Source organism: Petaurus breviceps, unplaced genomic scaffold (genome assembly GCF_028583685.1).
Source record: "Petaurus breviceps papuanus isolate PSGF00001 unplaced genomic scaffold, PetGlider_PUasm1.0 108, whole genome shotgun sequence".
In the NCBI taxonomy this organism is placed as follows: Eukaryota; Metazoa; Chordata; class Mammalia; order Diprotodontia; family Petauridae; genus Petaurus; species Petaurus breviceps.
Genome location: NW_027185593.1, coordinates 3,710,317 through 3,736,525, shown reverse-complemented (window position 1 = coordinate 3,736,525; position 26,209 = coordinate 3,710,317). Strand labels below are relative to the sequence as shown.

The window sequence follows — 26,209 nt, the reverse complement described above, 5'->3', positions numbered from 1 at the left end:
TAGTGGGAAAAGCGCCAGGCAACCATCGCACAAGGACAAGAGCAACGCGGAACTGGCCGCGGGTTCTCGGCTCACCTGCTGCTGTTGCGCTCATCTTCCGAACCGTGCTCTTCATCCGAGGTCAGGGGCGAGTAATGTGCCCCATTCGTCTGGACCAAGGGCTTCTCCTTTTTCAGCACAGGAGGCTGGTCGTTGTCCTGGTAAGGAATAGGAGAGTTCTTCAGGGAGTTTTCAGGGGAGGAAATGGCTGTTATTTCTAAAGGCTGATTAATGTTATTGACCTAGGGATCAAAAACAAAACACACACCACAAAAACCCAATTAAATGTATTCTTCAAGCAGATCATGTCACCAAAACATGATTTTCAAATTACATTCTAATGTCACCTCTGAAAAACCACCTTTGAACTCCTCTTAGTACAAACCTATAGGCCTAGAGTAGATAATTTCAGCAAAGTGCTGAACTTAAAAGTTGGGTAAAGAAAAAGAAGCAATATGACACAGCAGAAAGAATGTTATATTTTAAGACTGGAGAAGAAGATGGAATCACGGACACGAACAATTTGACCCTCAGTAAATCACTTAATCTCTCAAGGCCTCAATTGACACACCTGAAAAATGAAAGGATAAGACAAAATGACCTCTAAGACAAGTTCCTTCTCCATCCATTTTATCAACAGGAATGAATAAATGATTTAACTTTTAGGTGATAAATAAGGTTACATCACAAGCAAGGTTGTTAATCCCTTGTGGCATGTAAGGCCCCCATCAGTTCTAAAATTACTATTCTGAATAATACCCAAGGTCACTGGTACCACAGACATGACTGACAGAATTCTCGTTTCCTGACACAATCCATTGCCTGGAGTTTTGTCTGCTGGGAATGTCCAGGGTTCAGTGTGCATACTGGGCTCTTTTTCCTACAACACACCCATGAGGGACAAACAAATAAACAAAACACATATCTGTTTGCAGAAACGTTCTCAAGCTTATGGGTCTGTTGCTACCATTTCATCACAATTTACTATCAGTTAAGCTGCTCTAGGAAGTTTTTCAACACACTAAAAATTAGACACTGACTGTATCCACAGAAGCAATATAGATGATGAGACTCATGGTTACCCCCATAAAAGAAAGTTATCTTTCTGATGACAGAAACAATAGATATTTTGTGAAAGGTGAGGGCTGTCCTAAGTAACACCAAGATCAAAAGGTTAAAGTCCCAGCCTCGGGAAACAGCTCTGCAACTATACAGCTACAAGACTAGGGAAAAATTAGTCCCTTGTTTCCAATAGGTTAGTGTCTGGCTATAAAATAAATGGTACGAAGAGGATCTGAGGTAGCCCTTGGCCCTTAAGTTCATGTGTCTACGATCATATCACTTCCTCCACCACAGAAGAATCCACAAACAAAGCCTCTTTTTCTTACCATAGAGTTGATGTTGAGGGGTGAGCCTGAAGACTGGGTGAAGAGACCTGCTACAGATGGTAAAGGCTTGCGCTTGGGAGATACGGCAGAATTCGCACTAGTGTTCCCTGTAGAAGACCGCTTCCTTCTGCCCCTCTTCTTGCCCTCCTGCACGCAAGCCTGTCCACAATCTGTGCGAATGCTAGCTGTCAGAGGGCTGTGTTTGTTGGAAGGAGACTGCTTCAGGTTCCCTGTATTGGTCGAGATTGTAAAGAGGATTCTTCTCTTGACTTCATTTTCAGGATCTGAAAAGCCTGAATCTAGTGGAAGATCCCCCTTGTTACCTTCAGAGAACAATTTTGTAGTATCCGAGTACTGCAAAATCCCCATCATGCTTTGAGAGGCTCCATTGAGGCGAGGGCTGGCAGCAAGCGGGTGGGCTGGAGAGTTCTGGCCAGAGTTCCGGGACTGCATCATGAGTAAAGAAGGATGCTGTGGCGTAGAACTCCGGGAACCCACTGAATTAAAGAGGCTCCCTGAATTGGAAGAATCATCTAGGGCTGCCTGCTCAGCACCATGGTTAAGATGGGCTGGGCTGCTGGAAAGTATGCCATTGACTGCCAAGGAGCCACTATAGGAAAAACCTGTTGGAGACAGGGGTTATCATGGCAATATCCCACAAAATTTTACACACCATTTTGAAATACACATATTATACCCAAAGTTAAGGACAAAAATTATAAAACTTCACTTCTACGTGGATGAAACCATCCAGCTGTTCAAGATATTATCATAAAACTCAGATACAGATTTGAAGAAAGGTTCTTCAAAGAGCATGGTGTCCAGAACTTTAAAAAAAAAAATTCTGATAACTAGTTCAGTCTAACTGGTTTCCTTTATATCCCTGTGTCTTTTTATGTATGGAGAAACATTCAAGAGTCCACAGGCTTGGATAAAGGCACAAAAAAGACTTAAGGAGGTAGCATGGTCCAGGGTTCCACCTCCTACACAAGGGGAGCTGAGGCCCAGAATTTAAGTCACTTACATGAATTCAGAAACAGATGAAAAAACGGAGGCCTAGGAAGTGACTTACCCAAACTCACAGCTGTAGTTAGCACTAGGAGCAGGATATGCTCTCTTAATCAAGGTCTTAATAACCACAGGATTATCTGGCCTCAAGGGCCTTCTGAGGTCCTACCCAGCTCTGAGGTTTATGATCCTGTGATCCAGGTGTGTCAAGTGACCACTAAGTGAGCGAGATCAGGCTGGTATCCTTATAGTCTCTGACACATAATAGCCAAGTGACCTTGGGGAAATAATTCTCTGTCTAGCATACTTTGTAAGATCAAGCTGTAGAAGAACTGGCCTGTACTGAAAGGGGGAATTTCCTCACAAGGGGGTTCCTAATGAAATCACAGGTCTATTTCCTGCCAGACATGGGGAACCTGTGGCCTCTAGGTCCTCACGTGAGGCCCTTTGACTGAATCCCGACTTCACAGAACAAATCCCCCTAATAAATGGATAATAAAACTTGGAATCAGTCAAAAGCCACACCCAAGGACATCAAGGCCACAACTTCCCCACCCCTGCCCTATACCCATGAACAAAAAGCCCCTGTAACAATACTGGCCTAATGTCACGTTTCTGTAGAATCTGTGACCGATTCTGTGAAGAGTACACACACTGTTATTCTGGAGAAGGAATTTCTGAGACAACTGTAGGATGTTTAAAAGAACCAAGGAGAAGAGAGACGACCAAAGGTCAGAGCAGAGCAGAGTTATGGAAGAATGGATCTCCATAAAATTTCAGCAAGTAAGAAGTCAGTGGCTCCCCATAAATGTCACTGAGAACCTAGCTGTCCTTTCAGCCAAGTCATTCAGGTTTACCACAACACCACCAATCCCAGGTTCTAGGACATATTTCAATGCCTCAGGTACACCAGGATTCTAACTCAGTCAAGAAGTGCTGCCCCATTCACTGAGTTCCACAGAGTTCTACGATCTACTATGGAAGCCAGGCATGGTAGGAAATAGGAAACAAACAGTCCATGTGACTATATTTTCAAAGCCCATATTCCTTCCTTTTGGGGCAATGAAAACGTGCTTGGAGTCAGAGCTCCTGAGCAGAAGGGTCTTCTCATGCAGAGGAGGGAATTCTGACCCTGACTTTCTGGCTCTTCCATGGCCCTTCCATAGCAACATGAAGGCCAGGCCATCAACCCCTGAAGCCACAAGACCCCCAAGGCTGAGGCAAGGAGAGGAGACTCCAAGTAGGGGAATGGGTGTAGGGAGCTGAAAAGACTGCTTCATGGCCAGACAGAAGGAACTAGTGTCATAGCCTGACTGTGGGTCAGGCACCTACTTCTAGCGTTCTTTCCTCATTTCAGGAAAACCTTTCTAAGTCTAAGTTTTATTAGCCACAAAAATGAGAGGGCTTTCCAGGTTTAAATTTTAAGGCCTACCCTCATGACAAAAAGTTAATAATAATCAGTGGAGCTGGCAGCTTTATCTAATAACAATATAAAGGACCTACTGTGTGCCAGGGACTATTGTCAGTGCTGAGTATACAAGGACAAACAAGCCTACCTCACAAGAAGATAATATTTAAATGTGGGAAATTAGAAGTACATATAAAAGACCCAATTGCCCTCCAAAGAGCAAAATACACACACACACACACACACACACACACACAAATATATCAAACATTTCAATAAAAACAGAGAGGAATGAACAGCTGGGAAGGGATCAGCAAAGGCTTCCTGAAGAAGTCAGTGCTTGAGAGCTATGAGGCAATTGTAGGTGCCAGGGACAGTCAGGGCAAAGGCACAGAGACAGAAGATGGGGGTACTGTGTACCTGGGTGGGGAGCAGCAATGGGTCAGTCAAAGGCTAAGGGTATGAGCCTGGAAAGCTAGAAAGAAGGTGGTACCTCTCCCAGAAACAGCTACATCTGGATAAGGGGAGGGTTAGGGACTAAGGCCAATTTAGTTCTACAACTTGTGAAGTCCACTGGAAGTGTCCAACAGACACTAATTGACTTGAGAAGGGAAGTTCAGGAAAGAGACAAAAAAGACACACAAAAGTCTGGACTCATCCCTACAGACAGAGCAATAATAGATATAGCAGGCAAGAGAAGGAATGGAATAGTCACTGGGGAATAGACAGGGAAATGATTAGGGAGGAATAAAAGGGCCACCTTGCTACTGAGGTTGAATAACATGAATTTGTCACCAAGGCTGTGAGATTTCCTCTAACAAGTGGTAAGCAAGAAAAGGGGAGGTAGAGGGTGGGAGTGATGTACGGAGGGGTTTAGCAAGAGAAGGTGTCAACAGGACCAGGGAGCAAGGGAGTTCAGAGTGCAAGAAAAGTACACGGGTGCAATGGCTGACTGGTGGGCTGAGCCTGGAAAGAAAGGAAATGATGGAAGAGCAGCAGCCATGGAGGTCTTGATGAGGGTCAACAATAGGTTTAGAGAGAGTGAGGCAAAGGAAGAAATGGAGGGAAAAGAAATTTTGTCAAAGAGGTTGATGGCAGAGTTTCTGATTAGGGAAGCTGGACATTTGTAAGTAATGGCAAGATCTAATGTGGCCCCTAAATATGGGCAGAGTGGAACAAAGATCTTGGAATTTAAGGGTGAGAATGAGAAGGTGACAAAGAATCGATGCAAATATTCAATTCCCTTGGAATAAGGAAAGGAATTAGTGAGGAGCAGTAGATCATGAAGCTGGAGCTGAATGCCAAGAAAAAGGAAGTAGGATGATGCCTGGGCTTGGAGGGATAGATATACAACAGTCACTAGAATCTGGATTGGATAGTCATCAAAAGAAAGGCCACTGAATCATAGTCAGAGACTGCAAGGAGAACTGAAATCAAGTCCAGGACTGATGCAGAGTAGGAAGGGGCTAGGAGAGTCAGGATTGAGGAAAGAGTGAAAGGGGGGGGAAAGGAATAGGGAGTGGAGGGGAAAGAGAGAGGTGGACAGGTGGAAACACACCCACACCCACCCACACACACACACACACACCCACCCACACACACACACACACACACACACACACACACAGGCATGCACGTAAATTACAGCCACAACTGGAGAAAACAGTCAGGGATACAGGAGCCAGGCCTAGGTACTAACAGGGAGAAGAGATTGAGAATGCATTTCTTTCAGTATGAAACAGAAATTCCAGCCGATGGAGTATGAAGAGCATGCAAAAGAAACACTGATCTCTAATAAACGGACAGAAGTATTCCACACACACAGAAAACAAGATAAGTGTTCAGCCTCCTAGCACAAAACACAAAAGGCCCAAATGCAGAGGTGGCAGGCAAGGCTAATTCCACCCCAGACCCAAATCCTACAGTTTACCAACACCACAGGAGAGCAATTCAGAAGCCAAGGACCAGAGTGGGCTTTGACTCAGTGAAACAGTGAAGCCAAGCTGTCACCAGAGCAGAAGAACCGTACCTGAGGTAGCCAAAGCAAGGGACTTGCTTCCTACAGCACTGTTCATACCATTATGGGAATTAGCACCAAACTGTTTTTCAAGTGTTGCTGATGCAGACTCTCGATTCTGATGAACTGGACTAGGTGTGTTCCTCTGCAGAGGAAATGAATACACCTTGTAATTGAAGCCAAACAACACATTCTATCAAACATCTACTTGCGTTTAACAAAACTACTTTATAATCAACACATCCTAAAGAATAAGACACAGAATGGAACAATCCACATGAGTCGGGCCCAGCACAAAGCTGGAATAACTGTATGTGGAAAGCAAGGATCTGAAACTTTGCCCAAAAGAACATTTCAGTTCAGTCTTCCCTCCCAAAGAGGAAACTGTCAGTTCAACAGTATTTCTATAAGATGGAAACCCAACTTTCCCCTGAAGTAAAGCTCCTTATGTAATAATTTTCCAGTGATGCTGAAAGGTTGAGTCATCAATCCCATGGTCTCAGATTAACTCAAGTTGCACTTCTCTCAGTGGGCTAGAGAGGGACAAGGCAGAGTTAGGTAAACTGAAGCAATGAGGAGTTGAAACAGAAAGAAAGGTAGTGAGTAAAAGGACAAGGAAAGGTAAAAGGATGGACTGTACACCACGGCCAGCTCGAGGAGTCTGCCCTTGTTGTGAGACTCCTCAGAAGATCCCACAGAAGAAAGCAGGGACTGGTCAGCAGGAGAGCCTGCATCCGGCCCCCAGTGCCTCTACTCACCACTTTCTCTGCACGGCTAGGCAACACTACACTGGCCAATGGGATACTGACAGGAAGCTTGTTGGGCTGCACTGTGCTGAGAGGAATACTGATAGGGAGGCTGGTGATTGTTTCTCCATTGCTGGCATAGGCTCTCTCTTTTAAAACCTGTAACACAGAACGATTTTTTAAATACAATGAAAAAATCTCTAAAAGAATAAAATTGAATCTTTTAACATACCAAAACTCAGGCCAACACATTACAGAAGGGGTTCTATTCCACCATCATTCCTACTTTTTTTCATTTTTTTCCTTTCATATTTTTGTTTCTTTAAAAGAGTTTTGCTTTGATCTCTAAAACATTCTCTAGGCCAAAAGTTCTGAAACTTGTGGTACTGGGGACCTATGGGGGATGAGGAGGGGTGCCAGTGAAGTCAAAACTATTGTTTTGATTGCATTGTAATGATGTCTTCCTTTTTAATATAGCAAATATCAATAAATGTGATCCACAAAAATCAGAGCTATTGGGGTCCTCAACTTTGAAGAGAACATATACAGATCTCTTGAGACCCAAAAGTTTGAGAACCACTGCTCTAGGCACTCTGATTACTAAAGTACCAGGTCTTAAGTTAATTTAGGTGGTATGGTTAGTTTTGTTTCATTGGTACTGAATAGCCACGAGCAATGAGTGAACACTCCTCCGACTTACTTAATTTGATATTTAAGTAAAGAATGAGTCTGCTTTCCTATTTTTACTCCAAGTTGTTTAATGCATTTTGTCACTATTCTGAACTGAATTCTTCTTATTTTTCTCTCCTGAATGTTATCACTAAAAAGAAGTATGCCTGTGAGTTTATTTTATATCCTAGTACTTTGCCAAAGCTCAATTTTTTTCTCTGTGGACTTCCCCATTAGAAACTAACTTCAAAATATAGAAAAACATAATCAAACACACCACATAAGGAAGAATCCAAAAGCTGAATAGTAACCCAGTGGACGATAAACCTGATAATACAAATTGCCTAGGAAAGAACTCTCTATTTGACAAGAAATCTAGAAACTATCTGGAATAAATTACTTTTAATGTACCACAATTAATTCAGAATTTGTCTGAGAAGGATCTACAATCTATGATATATCAGTAACACAAATATTAAAAAAGCCATTCCTCAACAAAAAAATGGTAAAGAGCTATGAACAAAAACATTATCAAAATAATTTCAACTATGAAAGAAAGTTCCAAATCACTACCAAGAGAAATACAAATCAAAACAGGTCTGAGGTTTCACCTCATTTCCAGCAAGTTAGCAAAGATAACAAAAGGTATGAATAATCAATGTTAGTAAGGCTGTGGAAAGATGGGCACACTAATATGCTAAACTGGTAGTTTTCAATAGGTCCAACTATTCTGGAAAAAATGTGGGGATAATGCTCTTTGATCCAGAAATTAAAACTGCTAGACACATATCCCTGCAGAGAAGCAAAGAAATGGAAACAAAGCAGATGCCCATCGACTAGGGAAAGGCTAAACAAACTGTGGTCTGCACCACTGCACCATAAGGAATCAACATGAAGAATACATAAGATACACAGACTAATGTGGACTGATGCAAAGAAGTAAACAAAATCAGAAAAACACTATACACAATGACTAGAATGATGTAAGTGAAAAAAAAAAAAGAACAAAATGAGCACAATTGAAAGATGGAAAATTATAAATGACGAAGCTGGGCCCTAAAAAAGAGATCTGAAAAGGCACCTCCCGAACCTTCTGAGCAGGGGTTGGGGTCTATGAATGTGGAACAATGCATAGAACACGAAATTGTGTTGATTGTGTGGGTTACCTTATTTCCCCTTCTTTTTTTGATTTTTTATAAGGTATCAAAATGTAGGTGATAGAAAAACGAATGATATAAACAAAAATTTTATTGGAAAAAAGCAAACCAGAGAGGTAGGCGCTCAGCAACAAAGGGCCCTATTCCTCCAGCAAAATGGAATGGTAGCCTCAGCAATGGAGAATGTTCCATTAGAAGTCAGGACCTATACTATGCTGACATCCATTCACCCTTTCAAAACTCCTCACCTTGTCACTGCTCTTCTCTCCTGCAATCTGTAAGGCCGAGGGGGAGGAAGGCCGAGTTTCCTGAGGGCTCAGCTTTAGGCCATTTGACATACCAGGACTCTGATATGTCAGGCCATTCTCTTTTGCATGTTCAGCTCTGGAATGAAGAGGCACCAAGTTCACGTCTGGCTCACGTGCCCCCTCCTACATGAGGCTGATCCTGAGCCCCCTCCCTCCCTAGATACTATTTTGTTCACTACTTGTCACTTTCCCCCTACAAATTGGCTTATACTTCACCCCAGTAGAATATAAACACCCTGAGGTCAGGCGTGTTTCATTTTGGTATCCCCAAGGTCTAGCACAGTGACAAGCATAGAGATTGTATGTAAGGGAAACATTGTGCAGTCTTTCAAATGATTCACAGGGTCCAAAGTTCTTTGGAAGAATGGTAAGCTTAACTCTTGAACTCTCTCTAGGCACAAATGCATACAAGGGAGCCTAAATCACCATGCATTGTTTCCCCTCTTCCATTCTCTCCCTGACAACCCAAAACACACATTTTTGCTCACCTGTGGTGTATTTCATTAGTTGTAGCTTTTCCATGGACTACATGATCCTGATTCAAGTGTCTCCTTAGGGCTAACTTAGCAGGGGAATACCTGGTGTAATCAGGTAAGGACAAGCTTGACAGTTTGTCTGCCTTCTGTCTGTTGTTATGAATGGGGGTGCAAGGAACTATTTCTTGGTCCAGGTGGGAGGTCAGATACTGTGGAGTGTTTTGTTTGGAAGAAGGTCGGCTAAGCATACTATGAATCTCATAGGTAGTTGCATGGCCATTCATAGAGAGTTCGGGGCTCATGCTATTGATGTGGGGCAAGGACAACTTGGAGCATTCAAGCTCCAGCTGGAACCTGGTAGGGTCAGTCTCCAGCTCACGGCTGAAGCTGCTTTTACTTCGCAGGTGGACGGACAGGGCCTCATCAGCCGGCGCGTAGGATTTCAGCTGCAGTAGTTCCTGCTGCCTTTGGCTTTTCTCAAGCTCCACAATGCTGATCTTTACAACAAAGAGGATCAAGGGAGACACAATGAAAGGCGGCGCCCAGAAGACCAGGTCCCCACCACCCCTCCCCAAGACATCTCTATGTAGCAGCTTCTAGGGCAAAGCTATCTTGCTATGGGCCTGCAATAAAAGATTTGATATGCTGCACAGAAAGCATACGGCTAAATACAGACCATTCCCCAATATGAGACAAAAGGTACATGGACACTAAAATATGACAATACAGTTTGAAAAACATATTTGCTATAACAATATTCCATTTCTTTTAAGTCAAGTATGTTTCATTCATTATCATCAATATTTGCTTATCTTAATCCTGAAATGATCAATGATAAAAACGAAAACAATTAAAAGCAAAATAATAAGCCCATTCAAATAAATAATTGAAGCTTTATAAAGTGCTTTCCTGACAATGTCTCTGAGCTAAGCTATAAGTTTTCCATGCTTGACAAATGAGAAAACTGAAGCTAAGATGTGACCTACCCATCACATGTCTACTATTTGTTTTTCTGTAGCATTTTAAAGTTTGACATATTCATTCCATAGAGATCATCTCCCTTGATCCCCCCCCAGGAGCCCAATGAGCTAGCTATTAGAATAATAATCCCCTCTTTACAGAGAGGGAAATATGAGGGTAAGAAAAACTGCTTATTTGCCCAAGGCTGGACAAGCTAGCTATGTGTTTGACATGAGATTCAAACCTTGGGCCTTCCTGTCGGCCAATACAGTGTCTATCCACTACGCTCCAGCAACCTCTAGAGCAGAAGTATAGTAAGGACAAGTCTTCCAGAATCATAATTAAACAGAATTCACGTATCTCAAAAGACGTGGTTTACAACATGATCAATAAAATAGGCCTAAATTTATAAGCACATTAAAACCAATTGAAGACAAACCAAAGAAAGCACATTGCATTTAATTCCACTACCATTTCTTGAGCCATACATTCCAATGCCCTGAGGAGCTTTAACAGTAGTCCAACAATACAAAATTCCAGGAAGCCAGCCCATGTCAGGAAGCCAAGCTGACCAATATAGTGGATCCCTCAAACCCTGCCCACCTGCTGCTCCCTACAATTCCCAAAGGCAGAACAATGAGGAGGAGCCAGTGAGTCAGATTAAACAAAGTGGCTTTCAACCTGCAAAGTTGTCTAAAGATGGAAGAGGGAGGTTGCAAACTTTCCTGCTTTTCTTGCCAAAAAAAAAATGTGAATTAGAAAATAAGGCCAAGTAGGTAGGTATGATCCCATAACAAATGAGTCACTTAGCAACACTAGTGATACCTCAGAATTAATTGCTCCATAAAGTAAAGCCAGACGTGTGTTAAGAACTCTGAATATGTGGCATATGCTTTAGACTGGGGATGGCTGGTGGGAGTGAAGTAATCTTGTAGTCAGAGAATGCACACAATGCCAGGCTAATCACAAATCAAGAGATCAGTTCATTTGACACCCATATGCACTCCTGCTTACATCCAGGGAATTAATCATACAGCTTCTTAATTGTTCCACAGTCAAACTATATTCAAGAATGACAGGACTCTGCCAATAACACCCTGAGCCACCCAATACTCATTATTCAAGGCTAGTTCAAATATTCACTATTTGAAGGCGAGTTGCCCTGACCTGCTGCATACACATAACCTCTGTCCCTTGGTTCTGTGTTACATGTCCTTCTGAAGTTTAAAACGATTGTTGGGTGGAAAACACTGCATCTGGCCACAAGCCCTGATTCTGGTACTCACATTGCTTCTGTGATTTTGAGAAAGCACCACCCACCCTTCAGACTTCCATCTCTCACTTGAGGTGGTTGCACTGACTATTTAATGAGGAAGGTTCCTGCCAATTACCGCCACATGATGTAGTATCCCCATGCGTGCACATGATGTAGGCTCCACTCCCGCCCCAGCTACAATGCTTACCTGAAGCTCCAGACAGTGCTTCTGCTTCTCGGAAATTTGACTCTTCAGTGCCTGTTTCTCTTTCAGCAAATTTTCCAGTGAGAGAGTAGACCAATCCAGCTTCAGCTCTTCACACCGAGCCTTAAGCTAGAGGGATAAGTTAGGGAAGGAGTAGTGAGAACACAGAGGCTGCAACAAAATTCCTTCTAAAATGTGAACATATATCATAATCAAGTGGAAAATGCCAATACGTTTCAAGGTTTTTTCCAAAGAAATAAAGACTCATCTTGCTGATAACAGCAATACTATTTTCCCCCCTACATCACAGAGAAAAACTATTAAGTACAGAAGTACCTGTGGCTAAAATGAAACTAATATAGTCACTGAGACTTTTAAACTAATATAGTCACTGAGACTTTAGGAAGAAAACATGGTTGCTCACAATGAATTCAAGTCAGTACATCTAGATACGACTTAAGGATGTGACTGCTGAGTTACAATTAGGAAAAAAGAAAACTGGAGAAAAAGATACATACTTCCCAAGACCTGGGTACATAGTCAGTGTCCTAATTTTGAGTCATTATAAAATTCAAGTACTCAGAGAAAAGAAAGCAGGGGAGACTGTCAGGCAGCACAGGCTGCTGAAGGAATAGCTTCCTTATAGAAAAGACAGAACAGTGGGATGAACACAGAGAGGGGAGGATTTAAAATTAAAACAGCTGATGGTATAAGACCTGTGAGAGCACAGGTCATCATAGCTCTTCCACAGAGTAATAGCTGAAGATACCAAAGAAGGTTTATAGATACCAGCATTGGAGGTACAGTGTGAAAATGGGAACATTACACTATTTGTGTTAATATTTATGTTAAGGTCACTATATCCTAGAAAATAGTACCTAATGATGAGAGAAAAGTTACTTAAACATAACTTTTGACCCATCAATCTCATTACTAGGTTTACATCCTAATCCCAAGAACACAACCTTTTTATGGTATTTAAAAAAAATCTGAACTCATCATCTGGGAAATGGCTATTTTTAAAAAATGTAATAAAATGTTTACTTTATGGTAAGAAATTGCAACTATGTGAACTCCCAAGTCTTCCCATGTTGCTCTAAATAGAAGCAGGGTCTGGGGAAAGTAGAAACAGGAGACTGTAAAAAAGTGACTTGTGATTATGTAAATAAATAAATTCAGATCAAATACAGGTGACAAATGCTGGCTTCAGATGACTAGAAAAAAATAACTTTCATTTATTATGAAGAAATTGAAAACTATAACTGAAATGTTACATGTTCCTTTAAGAAAATTTGACCTGTCAGATGGTTTTAATTTTTAAAATTTTAATGAAAAATACTGAATGTGAGTGGTAACCAAGAAATAAAGGCCTGTCAAAACAATTCATCACTAAAACATGCTTTAATTTTAAAAATTATACAAACCAGAGGAATGCTGAGCTCAAACAAGATTTATTTTTTAAAAGAAGTGATTTTCATTTAATTTTTGTTTTCACTCAAATACACAAAATTAGGATTTAAGACATTATCCTTCAATTCTTGGTTGGTAAGTGCTTGAGTTATGAAAATGTTCTTACCAGCTGCAAGCTTTGGTTCCTGAGTTCACTGTTATCACTTTCTAGCTGCTTTGTCTGTTCTTTTAGCTGTTGGTTGTGAGCAGAGATCTCTTTCTGAGCTTGTATCAGATCATTGTAGGTCAGAGCCTTAACTCCCAACTGGAAGAAAGTACATTTACCATATATACATATATATATATATATATACACACACACATATATATATACACACACATATATAATATATATATACACACACACACACACACACATATATAATACACACACAAAAGGTATAAAATGATGGAGCCTAGATAGTCTTTCCCCACTTAACAAAGAATCAAGAAATCTGACAGCTGAAAGGATTCATTCGTCATAATGGGCCAACATGTGCCCACCCCTGAGAATGAACCAAGTGGAGTCTATGCTTTTATGGAAACAGGACATAGCCCCCAACATACATCTAATATGTAGTCACAGACCTATCTCTGTCCTGCAACAAGAATATGATAGCCAACAGGGGGTGGTCCACTCCAACCCAACTGTACTCATACATACCTCATCAAGTTTTTGTTGAAATAGTCTCTTGATCTCCTCTTTCTGAGCCTGACAGTGGCTGAACAACTGCTGGGCTGTACCTAACAACTGAGTGTTCTTTTCCTGCAAGGAAAAGAAATAGGGAGGGGCCAAAACCCATGTCAAGACAAGCACATGGCATCAGAAAAGACAGGAGAGCTGACACTAAGAAAACACAGAGACAAAACGAGATAGAAAGCAAACCACAAGGCAGCCTGGAAGAGGAGAAAATATGGGGTCTCTATCTGATGCCGGTCCTGCCACTAAGTGACCAAATTACTAACAGTGGAAAAGCCTCAATTCCTTTTCAAATACAGGATGAAGAAAGAAGGCCAGGCTGGGGGACCTTCAAGTTGCTTTCCTCCCCCATGACCCTGGGGTTTTATCTATTAACTCAATTTAAGTCTCCAAATGAAAGCCCAGAGCTGGTACATGTTCTGCTGTCTCCTGATTTCTAGAAACTCTTTCCCTCTGTGAATCATGGCTAAATCCAGAAGCACTAGATGATCAATATCACCCTCCTAATGACCCATGAAAAGTTTGAAAGCACAATGTGAGAGGCTCTTGTTATAAAAAAGGAATATTACTTTGCTCTCTTTAAGGAGAACAGATGTCTATTACCACAATGCATCATTAAGCTCCATAAATGCTTAAATGGAATTGAGGGAACTGTCTACTAGGACCAGGCAATAGGTTGTTCTAGTCAAGTGAGAGAAACAAACAGTTAAGTGCACATAAGCAAACCAGAAAAAATTTATGTTCAATTCTGAACCAAAGTTAAATTTGGACTCTGATAAATCAAAAAACGCTTCAAGATTTTATATCCAAGATTAAAATTTTAACCGAAAAAACATGAAATCACGTGCAGGATGCTATGGTAAGAACTGGTGACAGAAAAGAACAAACAAAGGCACCAGGGTGAGCTAGAGGGGGAGGGCGGGGCAATAAAGGGAAGGTCTCCATAAACGGTCTCAGAACTGAGCTTTGGCACTCCCAGCATGGAAATGGCGTCCATCTTCTGTTTCAAGGAAAAGACTTGACAAGAGGAAAATTAAACATGTACCTTAGTTAATTTTTAAAAGGTGGGGAGAGGAAAGGGCAGTTTTCTTGCCTTCCTCCCACTCTGTCTAAATGGCATGCATGGACATATTTTACACCAGGTTTGACAGCAATTGGTGAGCAAAGGGGGAACAAAAAAATTAATACTATTTCAGAAAAAGCAGCTGATATTTAAAATGGATTTGGTAGTATCTGGTTAAGTACCTTATAGGCTGTATATAATCACAGTGGCCACTACATCACAAAATATCCTGAACTAGAATTGAGTCCCTTATACCTCTCAATTTTGTCCTATTTGGATACCTTCTACCTCACTATTTTTCTAATCTGGGTTAGAGGCCGGTAAAGATGCATAAATGGTATATCAAGAATGAACTGTGTTAAGGACAAGACAGTGCTTTGGGCCACATTCTGCCCTACTCACCTTCTCCTGCTCCACCAACTGCTGCAGGTTTGCCTTGTACTGAGGGGTTTTCATGTAGGCCAGGAACTGCAGGTACTGAACCTTAAATGATTCTACAAAAGAAGACAGAAAGTACATTTAATTAAAGCAACTAATGAACCAGCAAACACTCATTAAGTAAGCATACTGTAATAGACAAATCCCTATCATTTTATTGCACATTATTTTTTCAAATAGGACACAACAGGTATATACAGGTCAAGTGATGTGACCTGGGAGTCAGTGGCAAAGCTGGGGCTCGAACCCAAGTGCCCTGATTCTAAATCCCCTGGGTTACAACTGAATACTGTCTTCAGGTCCAGTGATTCCTAATATTGGTAGGGTCTAATCTTCATCAAAATGGAAGCTAGACACCAAGAGACTAGAGATTTGCCAAGACCTTGAATATCCAATATATCAATTCTAATCACCTAATCACCCTTGTTAGTTCTAAGAAGCCAAATTTAACAAGTGTCACCATTAACCACTCTTTACCAAGTAAAAGAATCATGACCAATACAAGTTATTTCAGGTTTGGACAATCTGTCCAATAAAGTGGTTTTGTCCAGGTAAAGCTGACATTCCAAGCTCTGATACCACACCAAACAAATCAGGATAAAAACAAAACCAGACACTTGGTAGAGAAAAAAGGGACAAAGTAAAACGATGAAGATCCTTCACTTCATTCCATATTCAATAAAGCTAGGAAGATGAAAATTTCCCTTTCTCTGCAATAAAAGGTTAGCATATCCATAAAGTCTCTGAAATGCATGATTTAAACATTCTCTTCTAACGCTGAAATTGTCTTTACAGAATTTATACCATTATCACCCCTTTTTTCTCATTATGCCTGATTCATAAAATATTACATCATGAGGCAAGTAAGGTAGACAATAGTGGTACCCTCTGGTAGGAAATACTACGTCCCAAATTATGTGGTATAATTCTACTCCAATATCACCATGGCATTCTTTGTCCCATTGGGGCTACATCATTTTATCTGAGCCCATCTCACTAGTGCATGCACAACCCAACTTTCTGGATGGCAGTTGCCCCTAAGAACTCAGGTTTCCTCATCTGCAGCAGGAGGCCCAACACTCTCAGTAAATGAAGTCTCCCAATATACCAACTAACTCCAGATGGAATCTATCTGCCATCACAGGCATACATCCCTTCTGCTGGTAGAGGGCTCCTCACTGGATTCCCTCCCCTTTCACTTACTCACTTTTAATACCACCTGCCTCTTAAAATTTCCAGCAGTCCCTCTTCTTGCTGAGAGGGTCCCAGAGTAGAACTGACCTTGTGTCCCAAATCGCATGGTTCATTTAGACCTCCAGGCCATCTGTCTCATCTCTAGGTCCATCTATCCTCAACCCTTCTGGTTAGTTTTGCTTAAATTAATCTTCTCTTTGTTATTCTTCCTTATAAGGGATGGACTTAAGGGTCACAGTGGTGAACTCTCCAGTGTTACAAGAGCTAACCAAGATAACAATACAGACATTGTTTAAAGCAGAGAGCTGGTTCACCTAGCTCCACCCTGGTCATGAATCTGATGGAGAATAAGCATACTAAAATCAATGAAACATTTTTTCTGACCTATGAAAGTCAGGCGACATCTATGAAAGAAACATTTTGAAAGACAGAGTCAACAGATAGGCTGAGGCAGCAATTAGAACATTCCTCAAAATGCTACTTAGTGTAACTGAATGACCTCTTGGAAATCATGAGACTGACTAGCACTGGTATGCTACCTTTCACAAAAGAGGTACTAGATAATTTTCATGTAGAAGAAAGGAAATGAGAATTCAGGAAGTCCTGAAGAAGACGGTACCAAGAGACTATATTCCAGTTATAGGGAGAGGGACACTTAAAAGTACAGGCTGAGGCAATGGTGAAGCAAAAAGCCAGGTTTTAACTTGTTTGGGCCAATGTTGCCTCTAATCCTTGGCCCCTGCCCCTGTGAGACTTTCCAACAGATGGGAGCTAGTATATTACCTAAAGAAAAAAAAAATTAAGAGTGGATGACTATCAAATTACTTTAGCAGACAATCTTAATTAATAAGCCTGCTCTGAGGACACTGGAGACCTGAAAGCAGAAGGCTCCGGGCTCTGGTTACTACTAATCCTTTAAACCACCTAGGACTCCAAATCAAAGTACAAACACACCAACACTGGAAGGCACAGGTCAGCAACAGAAGAAGAGCATTTTTGTTACGCATCTGTAGACAAAAGATGCATTACCTAGCAGCTTCTGGAGTGCAGGGGGGGTTGGTGTTGCCAATAGCTGGTTGGAGGAATGCCGTTGTACTTTAGGAGGTAGTTGATAATATGGACTATGAGGTGACTTGTATGCATCTAAGTAGAGAAAACAAAACAACATATTCCATGGTTGAAAAAAAAATTTAGAGAAGTCAGAATCCTTGCTGAATTTTATTCTGTAGGGCTGTTTGTTCTTTGGACGAACCAATTCCCTACCTTGTGAATGTGAACATGAATTCTACTCACAGCACACAAATAAAGAACCCTAAACTGCCACTTCTCAACCTGTTATGCTGAAATATTATACCATCAGGGAAGGAGGGAAGAGAGAGTGTGTAAATGTATCAAAGTGAGAATCATGATGGAGGAGATGGAGTGACAGCAGCAACAAAAAAAGGATGAGATGGTTCTCTCAACCTACCAAAAATACTAGTTCGTGATCACTACTGTCTTTTCCCAATTTCTCTTATAAAAAATTAGTAAAAAGAACCAATGTTAACTGGAGAGAGTAAAGACATCTTTTAAACAAGCCAGTATGCACCCTATAATTCTTACAAGAGCCGCCATAATTGATAAACATCACATTCTATATTTCCATGATTATATCATCAACTTCACATTTGGTAGAAGCACAGAACATTTTACAGATGAGGAAAATGTGGTAGTGAGGATAATGGTCCTAGGATTCTCAGATTCAAATTTCCTTTGATGTGTAATATACTAAGAGGACTAAAATGACAAAATGAACATCTCTACTCTCCCTTTTACTCCTATTCCTCTGCTCTCTCATACTCTCTCTCCTCTTCTCCCCTGCCCCCACCTTAGTTAAGAGGGGAAGCATAATTTCACTGGTTGAGGGAGCTGATTAAAAAAACATCAACAACAAAAAACCAACTATCCAAGCAGATAAGCAAAAGCTAGTCAAGTACATGGTTTATGAACTGTTTTGGGCACTGAAAGAGAAAATGAATGGCCCAGGGTCCCACAGCCAGCATCTATCAATAGATAACCATGTACACAGTTCTTTCTGACAGCAATGTGTTTCAGATACATATTATTTTCTGGAAAAGTTTCTAGTGGAAAATAGAAAACAGGAAATCAAAAATAAGGAAGTCCTTTAAAAAGAACAAGATCCTTCTCTTCCCTGCCTACTCCACTTCTTCCAAATAAAAGCGTTCCATGGTTCAGGGGCTGTTTGAATATGAGGTCAATGTATCAGTCCATATTATCAGCTTTCAAAGACAGGTTCCAAAATCCTGGGAAATGCTGATGATTCCAAAGCCCTTACCCTGAGGAGAGGATGCAGCTGCCTGGGACACAGTCTGAGCATGCAGAAGTTCCAGTGCACTTGGAGTCTTCTTGGGTTTCCGTTCAGGGTTTGCAGCACTCATTTTCTTGGGACGTCCACGTTTTCTTCCTGCCATCTTCCTTCCTTTTTTGTTTAACTTCTTTTTTCGAGGTTTAGAAGGAGATGGCTTTTTAAGAGCAGTTGTCCCAGTTTTATCTTCTTCAGCACCAGAATCCTAAAGAAAAGTGGGGAGAAGGGGTGGGTCAAATAGAAAGGCAAGTACAAGAAAAAAGGGTCCCACAAAGCAGGTTGGGACAGAATTAACTCTCAGCTCAAAGCTTTCAAAATCGGTAATATATAACACACTTTAACCACCAACTTCAACACTTCAATCCTTGCTTTCTTGCTTAATTGTCATTTTTCTTCTGCAAATACACCCCCAAAAAAACCAAACTGATTCATCAAGCAGCATTTGTTATTTATTGACTATCCAGGTATGTACTGGCCAAACAAGCATCAATGGTCATTGACCTGAGGCCTACTCTGCACGTGCATGTTCTCTTCAGTAACATGAAAGTGATGAGTGAGCTGGGGATGATGACCTCACATTTCTAGATTGCTTTTAAGGTTTACAAATCAATGTATAGCTATCATTTGATCATCAAAATGACCCTGTGGAGAGTAAAGGCCATGAATAATCTTATTTCCTAAAGGCTGAGATCATTTCAGGGGCACCTAGTTGGCCTGAGGCAGTGTTCAGAGCCAAGTCTCCAGATTCCAAGGGCAGCCCACCAGCAACTAGGCCAGGCGCCCCTCTTCTTGGAGACACTGCCAACTTCAATGAGCCTGGAGACACTGAAATAAGACTTTCTCTTAAGGTTCTGCACAGCGCTCAGGAGCTTCAGGGGGAGACACACTACTCACCGCTCGAGGCTCCAAGGCTACGGCTCCCTTGCTTTCTTGGACCTTCGTTGGAGTCGTCGTGTTGCTCTTGCTTTCTCGTTGCTGCCGGCGGCGAGCTGCCTCCTGCTCCTCCTAGAAGGGGAGGCATCACAGTGTTCACCGCCAAGGGTCAATTCTCATGTACACAGAGGCATAACCTGAATGTACAGCATCACTGTGCCTCGGATCACAGGCATCATGCTCTCTTGGAATATAAACCATCTGACTGTTATGTATTTTTAATTTGAATTCCCAAGAATCTGAACTTCTCTAATATTAAATTTGTGTTCGATGTTTCCTTGGCATCAAGACCTGTGATTTCATCTGGGTTGGAAATTCTCTCACAGATCAACAACTTCTCTGCATCTGAGGGTTCCAGGAGCACTGTGCCTTGCCCTTGGTCATGTAATTACCAATATTCTTTTAAATGAGGCTTCTGAAGTAGAGGAAATGTTGTTCAACAATGCAGGAGATGGCAACAGATAGAGGATGGAGGGATGGAAAAGCACTGGGATACACCACTTGGAAGCCAATACCAGACAACTTCTAAACAGTTATTATCTTGAAGGAATGAATAGTGAATACTTTAGGGAACTGAAGACACCCTTTGTGACAGTCATCCCTAACCCTGTGCTTCACCATCTCCTAAAGAAAATCATTTCAAACTATGAATATTTGTATAACAGTATATACATAAACTAGTCTTACTGTTTACTGACACACAGAAGAAAAAGACCACCATATTTAAAAAAAAAAAAAACTTACCCTGAGTTTTGGATTTTTGAGACTAGAAAAATAGTTTTCAAGCTGAAAAGGGGAGAAAAGAGTCGATTATTTTTAAGTACTCATTTCTGGTAACCCCTCAAATTAAGATTTGCCCACTATTAAGAAGTTTTTTCTGTGATAAGTAGTCATAATTAGCTTTTTCAATCAAGAGGCCAATCCTAAATGGAATAAAGCTTTATTTGATTACAAACCCCCCGACCCCAACCATATATAATTCCTTTCTCCTCCACTATCTCACACTCCAACTCTGTGGACCATCACTAGGTGAGTTACCATTTGTTTTCTCCAAAATTGGCATAAATATCTCATTCCATATCCTAGACTACAAGGAGCTTGAGGGCAGGGATTACTGTTCTTCACCATTGGACATACAAAGTACTTTTAAGAATGTGCGTTAAATTTAACTGAAGTCTCACCTCTCCAACAGAAAAAGAGCTGGGACACAAAGCAGGTCAGTCAAAGGAAATCACTAAGAATAGGGTAAAAATGAAGAACAGGGCAAAAACACAGACTACATTGAAGATTAAATTAAAGCATGAATTTGCCATTTAACACTAACAGTGAATAGATGGAACAAATGAGAAAGAAAAACAAGCAGGCAATTTGTTAGTATTTAGAAGAGAATGGCTATCGATAATTCCAGGGCATATCTGACAGAAGAGAGTCCCATCTGTTCTGTCACAGTTGAGCTCATGTTCTTGACATGGGCAGGAATAGTATGAGTGGGAATGAGACAGACCATTCAAAACTTCAGATTGCAAAAGTGAGAGAGAAGAGACTAAGTGAGCTACTAAAAAGTCTCAGGGGTGATACTTACTATGGTTCGATCAATAGTATGCAGGTAGTAAGAAACTGGCTTGCCAGTCCATGAAACCGACCCTTTCAGTGGTGATAGTTCCACAACTCTCATTATAGTGCCAATATCTAAACACAAAAAAGCTGGTTAGTTGTGATCAATTGAGGAAACAGCCCAATCAAGTTCTCAGAAACCCAACAGGCATTTTTCCTCTCTTACTTCCCTATCCTCAGTTCAAAAGTACAAAGAAAGACAAGGATGAAGGGTAGGCTGTGATAAAAGGTTCCTGAGATAAGAGCCGCTCTGCTCTTCAGAGTTCTGTCTGGCCACAAATGATCACCCACCTTGACACTCAGTGTGGTTCATTTCTCTGGCCTGTGGTTTAGTTTTACTCTATATAGACTGCAGTGCTTAGTGCTAGTTTGTCTATCTTGATTTGTAAAACATGTAAAGAAAATTTTGAAACAAAGCCTGTGATGCTATATATAGCACCCAGAAGAATTCCATGAACTTGGGCTAGTTCTATGGTTCTACTGGGAAGGGGCGTGGGGATTAAACGTAGGCAAGAAAATCTTAAAATATAAGCCTGAGTCGGTGAGCACCATGGAGCTACCTGTTTTTCACTTAACACGCATTCTGAACTATAAGTTTCAGTTTGGTAAAAGATTTTATAGAAGCTGCAGGTCTTTAATTTCTCCTTTGAAAAGCAGTGTAAAGAGATTATTTTAAATCTCATTTTAATTTGTTCTTGTTGTATTTTTTCTAGATTTTTTTTTCCTTAGAAGAATGTAATCAGGATACTAAAAAGAATATACCTGTTAAAAAGAAAGTACCTGTTAAATGAGAAAAAACAATAGCTGGCGTTTAAATAGCGCCTTAAGGTTTACAAAGTATCACATTTTGTCCCCTCCAAAACTAATCATAGATGCTATCATTATCCCTATTTTATAAATGAGGAAATTCAGAGATTAAGTGATTTAGGCAGGGTCACACAGCTAGGAAGTACCTGAGGCCATATATGAAATCAGATCTTCCAGGCTCTAGGTTCAGTTTCTGTCTACTGTGCTGTGTTAGCTATTCTAACCAACTCCCTCTAATGGATTATAATAGTCTCACATTACATATAATAATAGCTTAATAATGTAACAGAGACTCTTACCACTCAAGTTTCTACTGTTTATTCTAAAGTTTAGAGGTGCAAAAGGTTTGGAGGACACGATTCTGCCACCTGAAACACAAAGATAAATCATTACCACATCAAGTAACAAAGTATAATGGGAATGACATAGTTGGAAGAAGAAAAAAAAAAGGCATTGTTGACAAGAGGCACTCACATATTCAACAAAATACAGAATGGCAAAATTCTAAAAACTGAAGTTGCACTGAACACCACCCACTTCCAAAGCCACAACTACACTACCACATTCTCCTTTCCCCAGGGGACAGGGTGGGATTCTGAGGGATCAAGAAGAAGGGTGGCTACCACTCACCCTCTCCAACCCTGGTAACTCAAAGCCTGGCTACCAAAGTCATTTGGCAAAGTCATCTTCTGATGCCACATCACCTTACTGCAACATCTAACAAGTGTGTTTGGGGACCTCAGGTACATGCTAACCCTATTGGCCATCACACAAAGGTGAAGTCAAAGCTAGAGTGGAGATAAGCTATTCCAACCCTAACCATGCAATGGGAAAACAAAGGAAATGTCATGCCCCATCAACCATGAAGAAGGTGGACCATTTTCTCCCAATGGAAAGAAGTACATATCCAAAGATTTTATTGATAAGTTGTACATCTTTAATGTGGACATCAAGGATGACAATGATGTCCTTTCTCTGGTTCACCCAGAGATAGAATACTGAACAAGAGAGTGGGACAGTCACAAGGAGAAAAGGACCATAATAGCTTTGATACTTATGTAGTGTTTGCTACAAAGCAAATATTGGAAAAGTCTGGTGTTGGAAACTGGATGGAAAAGGGGATTTGGGGCATCTAATGTACTGGGGTTAAGTTTATATCAGGTTATTAGGGAAACTAATGAGCAGCAAATTAAAATCTCATGCTCCTGAAAATTCAACTCCTCATGACCAAGGTATAAGGAACTAGCTTGAGTAAAGCGTATAGAGTACGAAGAAAAAAAGATCATATGTAGACTACTAGAGTTTCTCCACCAATTTCACATACTGTACTATGTCCCCTCTTACTATGAAGAAGGAAGAAAAAACAGAAACTGATTTGTATTGCACAAAAAGAAAACATAAGCCCAAACACACCTATCTTCCAAGTAAATTTACACCTCGGGTCTGTAAACTCTATATGGGTACAAAGAAAAATGGAAGGGATTGGTGCAAACTAGCATATAAATGGTCCCAACTGATTCTCATTTGTGAGCAAAGGATCAGAGGTAGGGAAGAGGTGAAGACCACTTCTCTGCAGACAAGCAAAGTTCAAATGAAAGTCAATTTAAAAAAACACAATCTTTGAACTGTGACTGTGGAGAAAAGGGGAAAGAGGGTGGCTATGTGACCTCACTGGTGCCAATCTACTCAGCTAAGGTTGACAGGTACACAAGGCCAGCATATTTAAAAGGCAGGACTTGAACATGGGCCTTTCAGCTCTCTAACCAATAATTCCTACCACCACAATGACTGCTAATAGATATATTATTCTCCATCTCTGGAACCACCCTGAGAATGAGAAATGGGAATGGGGAACAAACTTGCACATATTTAATCCTACAGTGCTCTCTCCCCTACAGTCCACTGATGTCAAACATTTCACAGTAGATCAAATGTAGCCCATAAAGACTCCAGAGACCCAGGGACCCGTCCTGTGGGGTTTTATGACCTATCCTCAAACACTAGAGAAAAAACCCCAGCATAATCTAACTGGGCTCTCACTGGTCCAGGTGGATGATGAATTCATCTGCAGGCACCAAGCTGGACCAGGCAGTATGTCAAGTACCTTCTAATTCTGATTCTGTTATTAAATGGATGTTGTGTGCCCCTTTTGAATGGAGCCTAACCCTAACCCAAATACAGGGCTCATGGATTTAGAGCAAGAAGGGATTTGGGCAGTCCTCTAGTTCCAAGTGCCTCATTTTCTAGCTACGACATTGTGAATGTCCAAAAGTAAAGCTGGAGTTCATACTGAGGTCCAAATATAGCACTGCTACCAGGGATGCATATAAATACTAGGTTCAGTTCAACAAGATTATTCTGGACTTGTTCAGGATCTAGTGCTCTCTTTCAAATGAGATGAGGTCATGAAGACTCCACTGAGTAGAGTAAGAAACTGGTTGTTGTTCTAAAGGGCCAGGGAATGACACTTTGGTCAAAAGAATACTCCATTGAAGTTACACTGATTGCCCTAAGTGGTGGTCAAAAATAGCAGCTATTATACAGAAAGGAATCTTTCTTGGGGGACTGAAGATTAGTAGTAAGCCTCTAATTTTCATGATATGCTGCAATAATCTTAAGGATTCTAAAGAGTTTTCGACAAGGGTCAAAAAGATCCCTCAAATCCAAGGGGTGAACTTCCTACGAATTTAAGAATTTGCAATAAATATTTTGGAAGATATGTACAGCTAATTCTGATCTTTAAAAAAAATTGTTTAGTTATAATGCTGGTAAGCTAAGAACTCCATACAGATCACAAAATAGATAGTATGTCAGATTCAGCAACAAGGTTACAAGACTCTTGGAAAACTAAATGTTTTTAAACAACACTCCTTATAAAGTATTAACTTTTACATATAACCCGATATTTATGATGTTTAATGACATAATGATATTCAGCCAAGCTACATATGGAAGACAAACCAAATCTATTTAAAAAAAAAAACCTTCATAAAGCATTTTCGGTGATATGACACTAGCCATAAAAGGATATTCAATGTCCAAAAGACAAAGGCTCTGAAAAATATACAAAGAGGCTCTATATTCCTTACCATATAAGAAGCAGCCACCCCTTCCCAAGCCTACTACCTTGTTTGATTTTAAGAAAAAGAGGAGAGGGGTGAGGGTGGAGGGAGAGCAGGAAGAGAAGCAGGGTGGAAAAAAAAGGCCTTACCTTCCTTCATGTTAGCAAATCGCTCCTTCAGTTGGTGATCCACCTCAGGACCAAAGGCAAAATTATTCACAAAAATAACACTGCAAGACAATACTCCAGTTAGAAGAATAAAAAGCAAAATTCTTCCTTAAAGTCTCTCAAATGTCCATCTCACATTCCGATAAAACAATGCTTGCATATTTAATACCTTTTGAAAAAGGAACCATTGAAAAATATTTGAGATTAGAATTTAGGAAGCAGCCTGCTCCCTCTCCTCATGGAGCCAGTTCAGTTTCTTAAACACTGGCCAAGTAAAAGCTACTGAAAGGATGGGCAGTGGCATCAGAACCTAACTCCTGCAAATGCAGAAGACCATCATATGACAGAATTATCTGTTGAGACCCCAGGAATAAACAACATTGCCAAGGGTCACTCCCACTATGGCTCCTTGAATATCTCACAAGATTCTTCCAAAAGGGGCTTTCAAGGTAATCTATAAACTGAACTGTCACCAACTTAACCAGCAGTATTTTCAGATTATAAACAAGCCAACTTCTCTACCAGTAAACCAAAAGGAAAAAAGTTAAAACATATGATTAGTAAGATTAATTCAATCTATTGATTGCTCAAGAATAATTTCAACCACATATATTGCTCAATGAAAACTGGGAAAAGGGGTGCCAGGGAGAAATGACACCAGCTCTGCTCACAAGTAAAAAGGTGACACACTCTCTCATCTAACAAGCCCTGTAAGAGCCTCAGATGGCTGGGAGTCTGCAAAGGAAGTGGTTTTTGAAGGTTACAAAAGGGAAAAATGACA

At 40.8% G+C, this 26,209-nt stretch overlaps 1 protein-coding gene across 10 annotated transcripts in view; it reads right to left on the bottom strand.

The window, feature by feature from the left end:
* Positions 1-26,209, bottom strand: part of DOT1L (DOT1 like histone lysine methyltransferase) — a 123,422-nt gene that overhangs the window by 21,311 nt on the left and 75,902 nt on the right. For 3 of the 10 annotated variants that reach the window (XM_069073711.1, XM_069074052.1, XM_069074003.1), the window contains 18 exons: positions 25,411-25,490; positions 22,499-22,567; positions 21,361-21,467; positions 20,523-20,564; positions 19,740-19,850; positions 18,816-19,050; positions 17,510-17,623; positions 15,251-15,342; positions 13,750-13,851; positions 13,213-13,350; positions 11,640-11,765; positions 9,229-9,713; positions 8,681-8,816; positions 6,619-6,765; positions 5,873-6,005; positions 1,751-2,050; positions 1,428-1,657; positions 76-281 (listed from right to left, as the gene is read on the bottom strand). In XM_069073711.1, the coding sequence (XP_068929812.1) occupies positions 76-281; positions 1,428-1,657; positions 1,751-2,050; positions 5,873-6,005; positions 6,619-6,765; positions 8,681-8,816; positions 9,229-9,713; positions 11,640-11,765; positions 13,213-13,350; positions 13,750-13,851; positions 15,251-15,342; positions 17,510-17,623; positions 18,816-19,050; positions 19,740-19,850; positions 20,523-20,564; positions 21,361-21,467; positions 22,499-22,567; positions 25,411-25,490 (2,853 nt within the window). Of the gene's footprint in view, positions 1-75; positions 282-1,427; positions 2,051-5,872; positions 6,006-6,618; positions 6,766-8,680; positions 8,817-9,228; positions 9,714-11,639; positions 11,766-13,212; positions 13,351-13,749; positions 13,852-15,250; positions 15,343-17,509; positions 17,624-18,815; positions 19,051-19,739; positions 19,851-20,522; positions 20,565-21,360; positions 21,468-22,498; positions 22,568-25,410; positions 25,491-26,209 lie in introns of all 10 variants that reach the window. The other 7 variants (XM_069073617.1, XM_069074120.1, XM_069073667.1 and 4 more) reach the window with 5 other exon arrangements.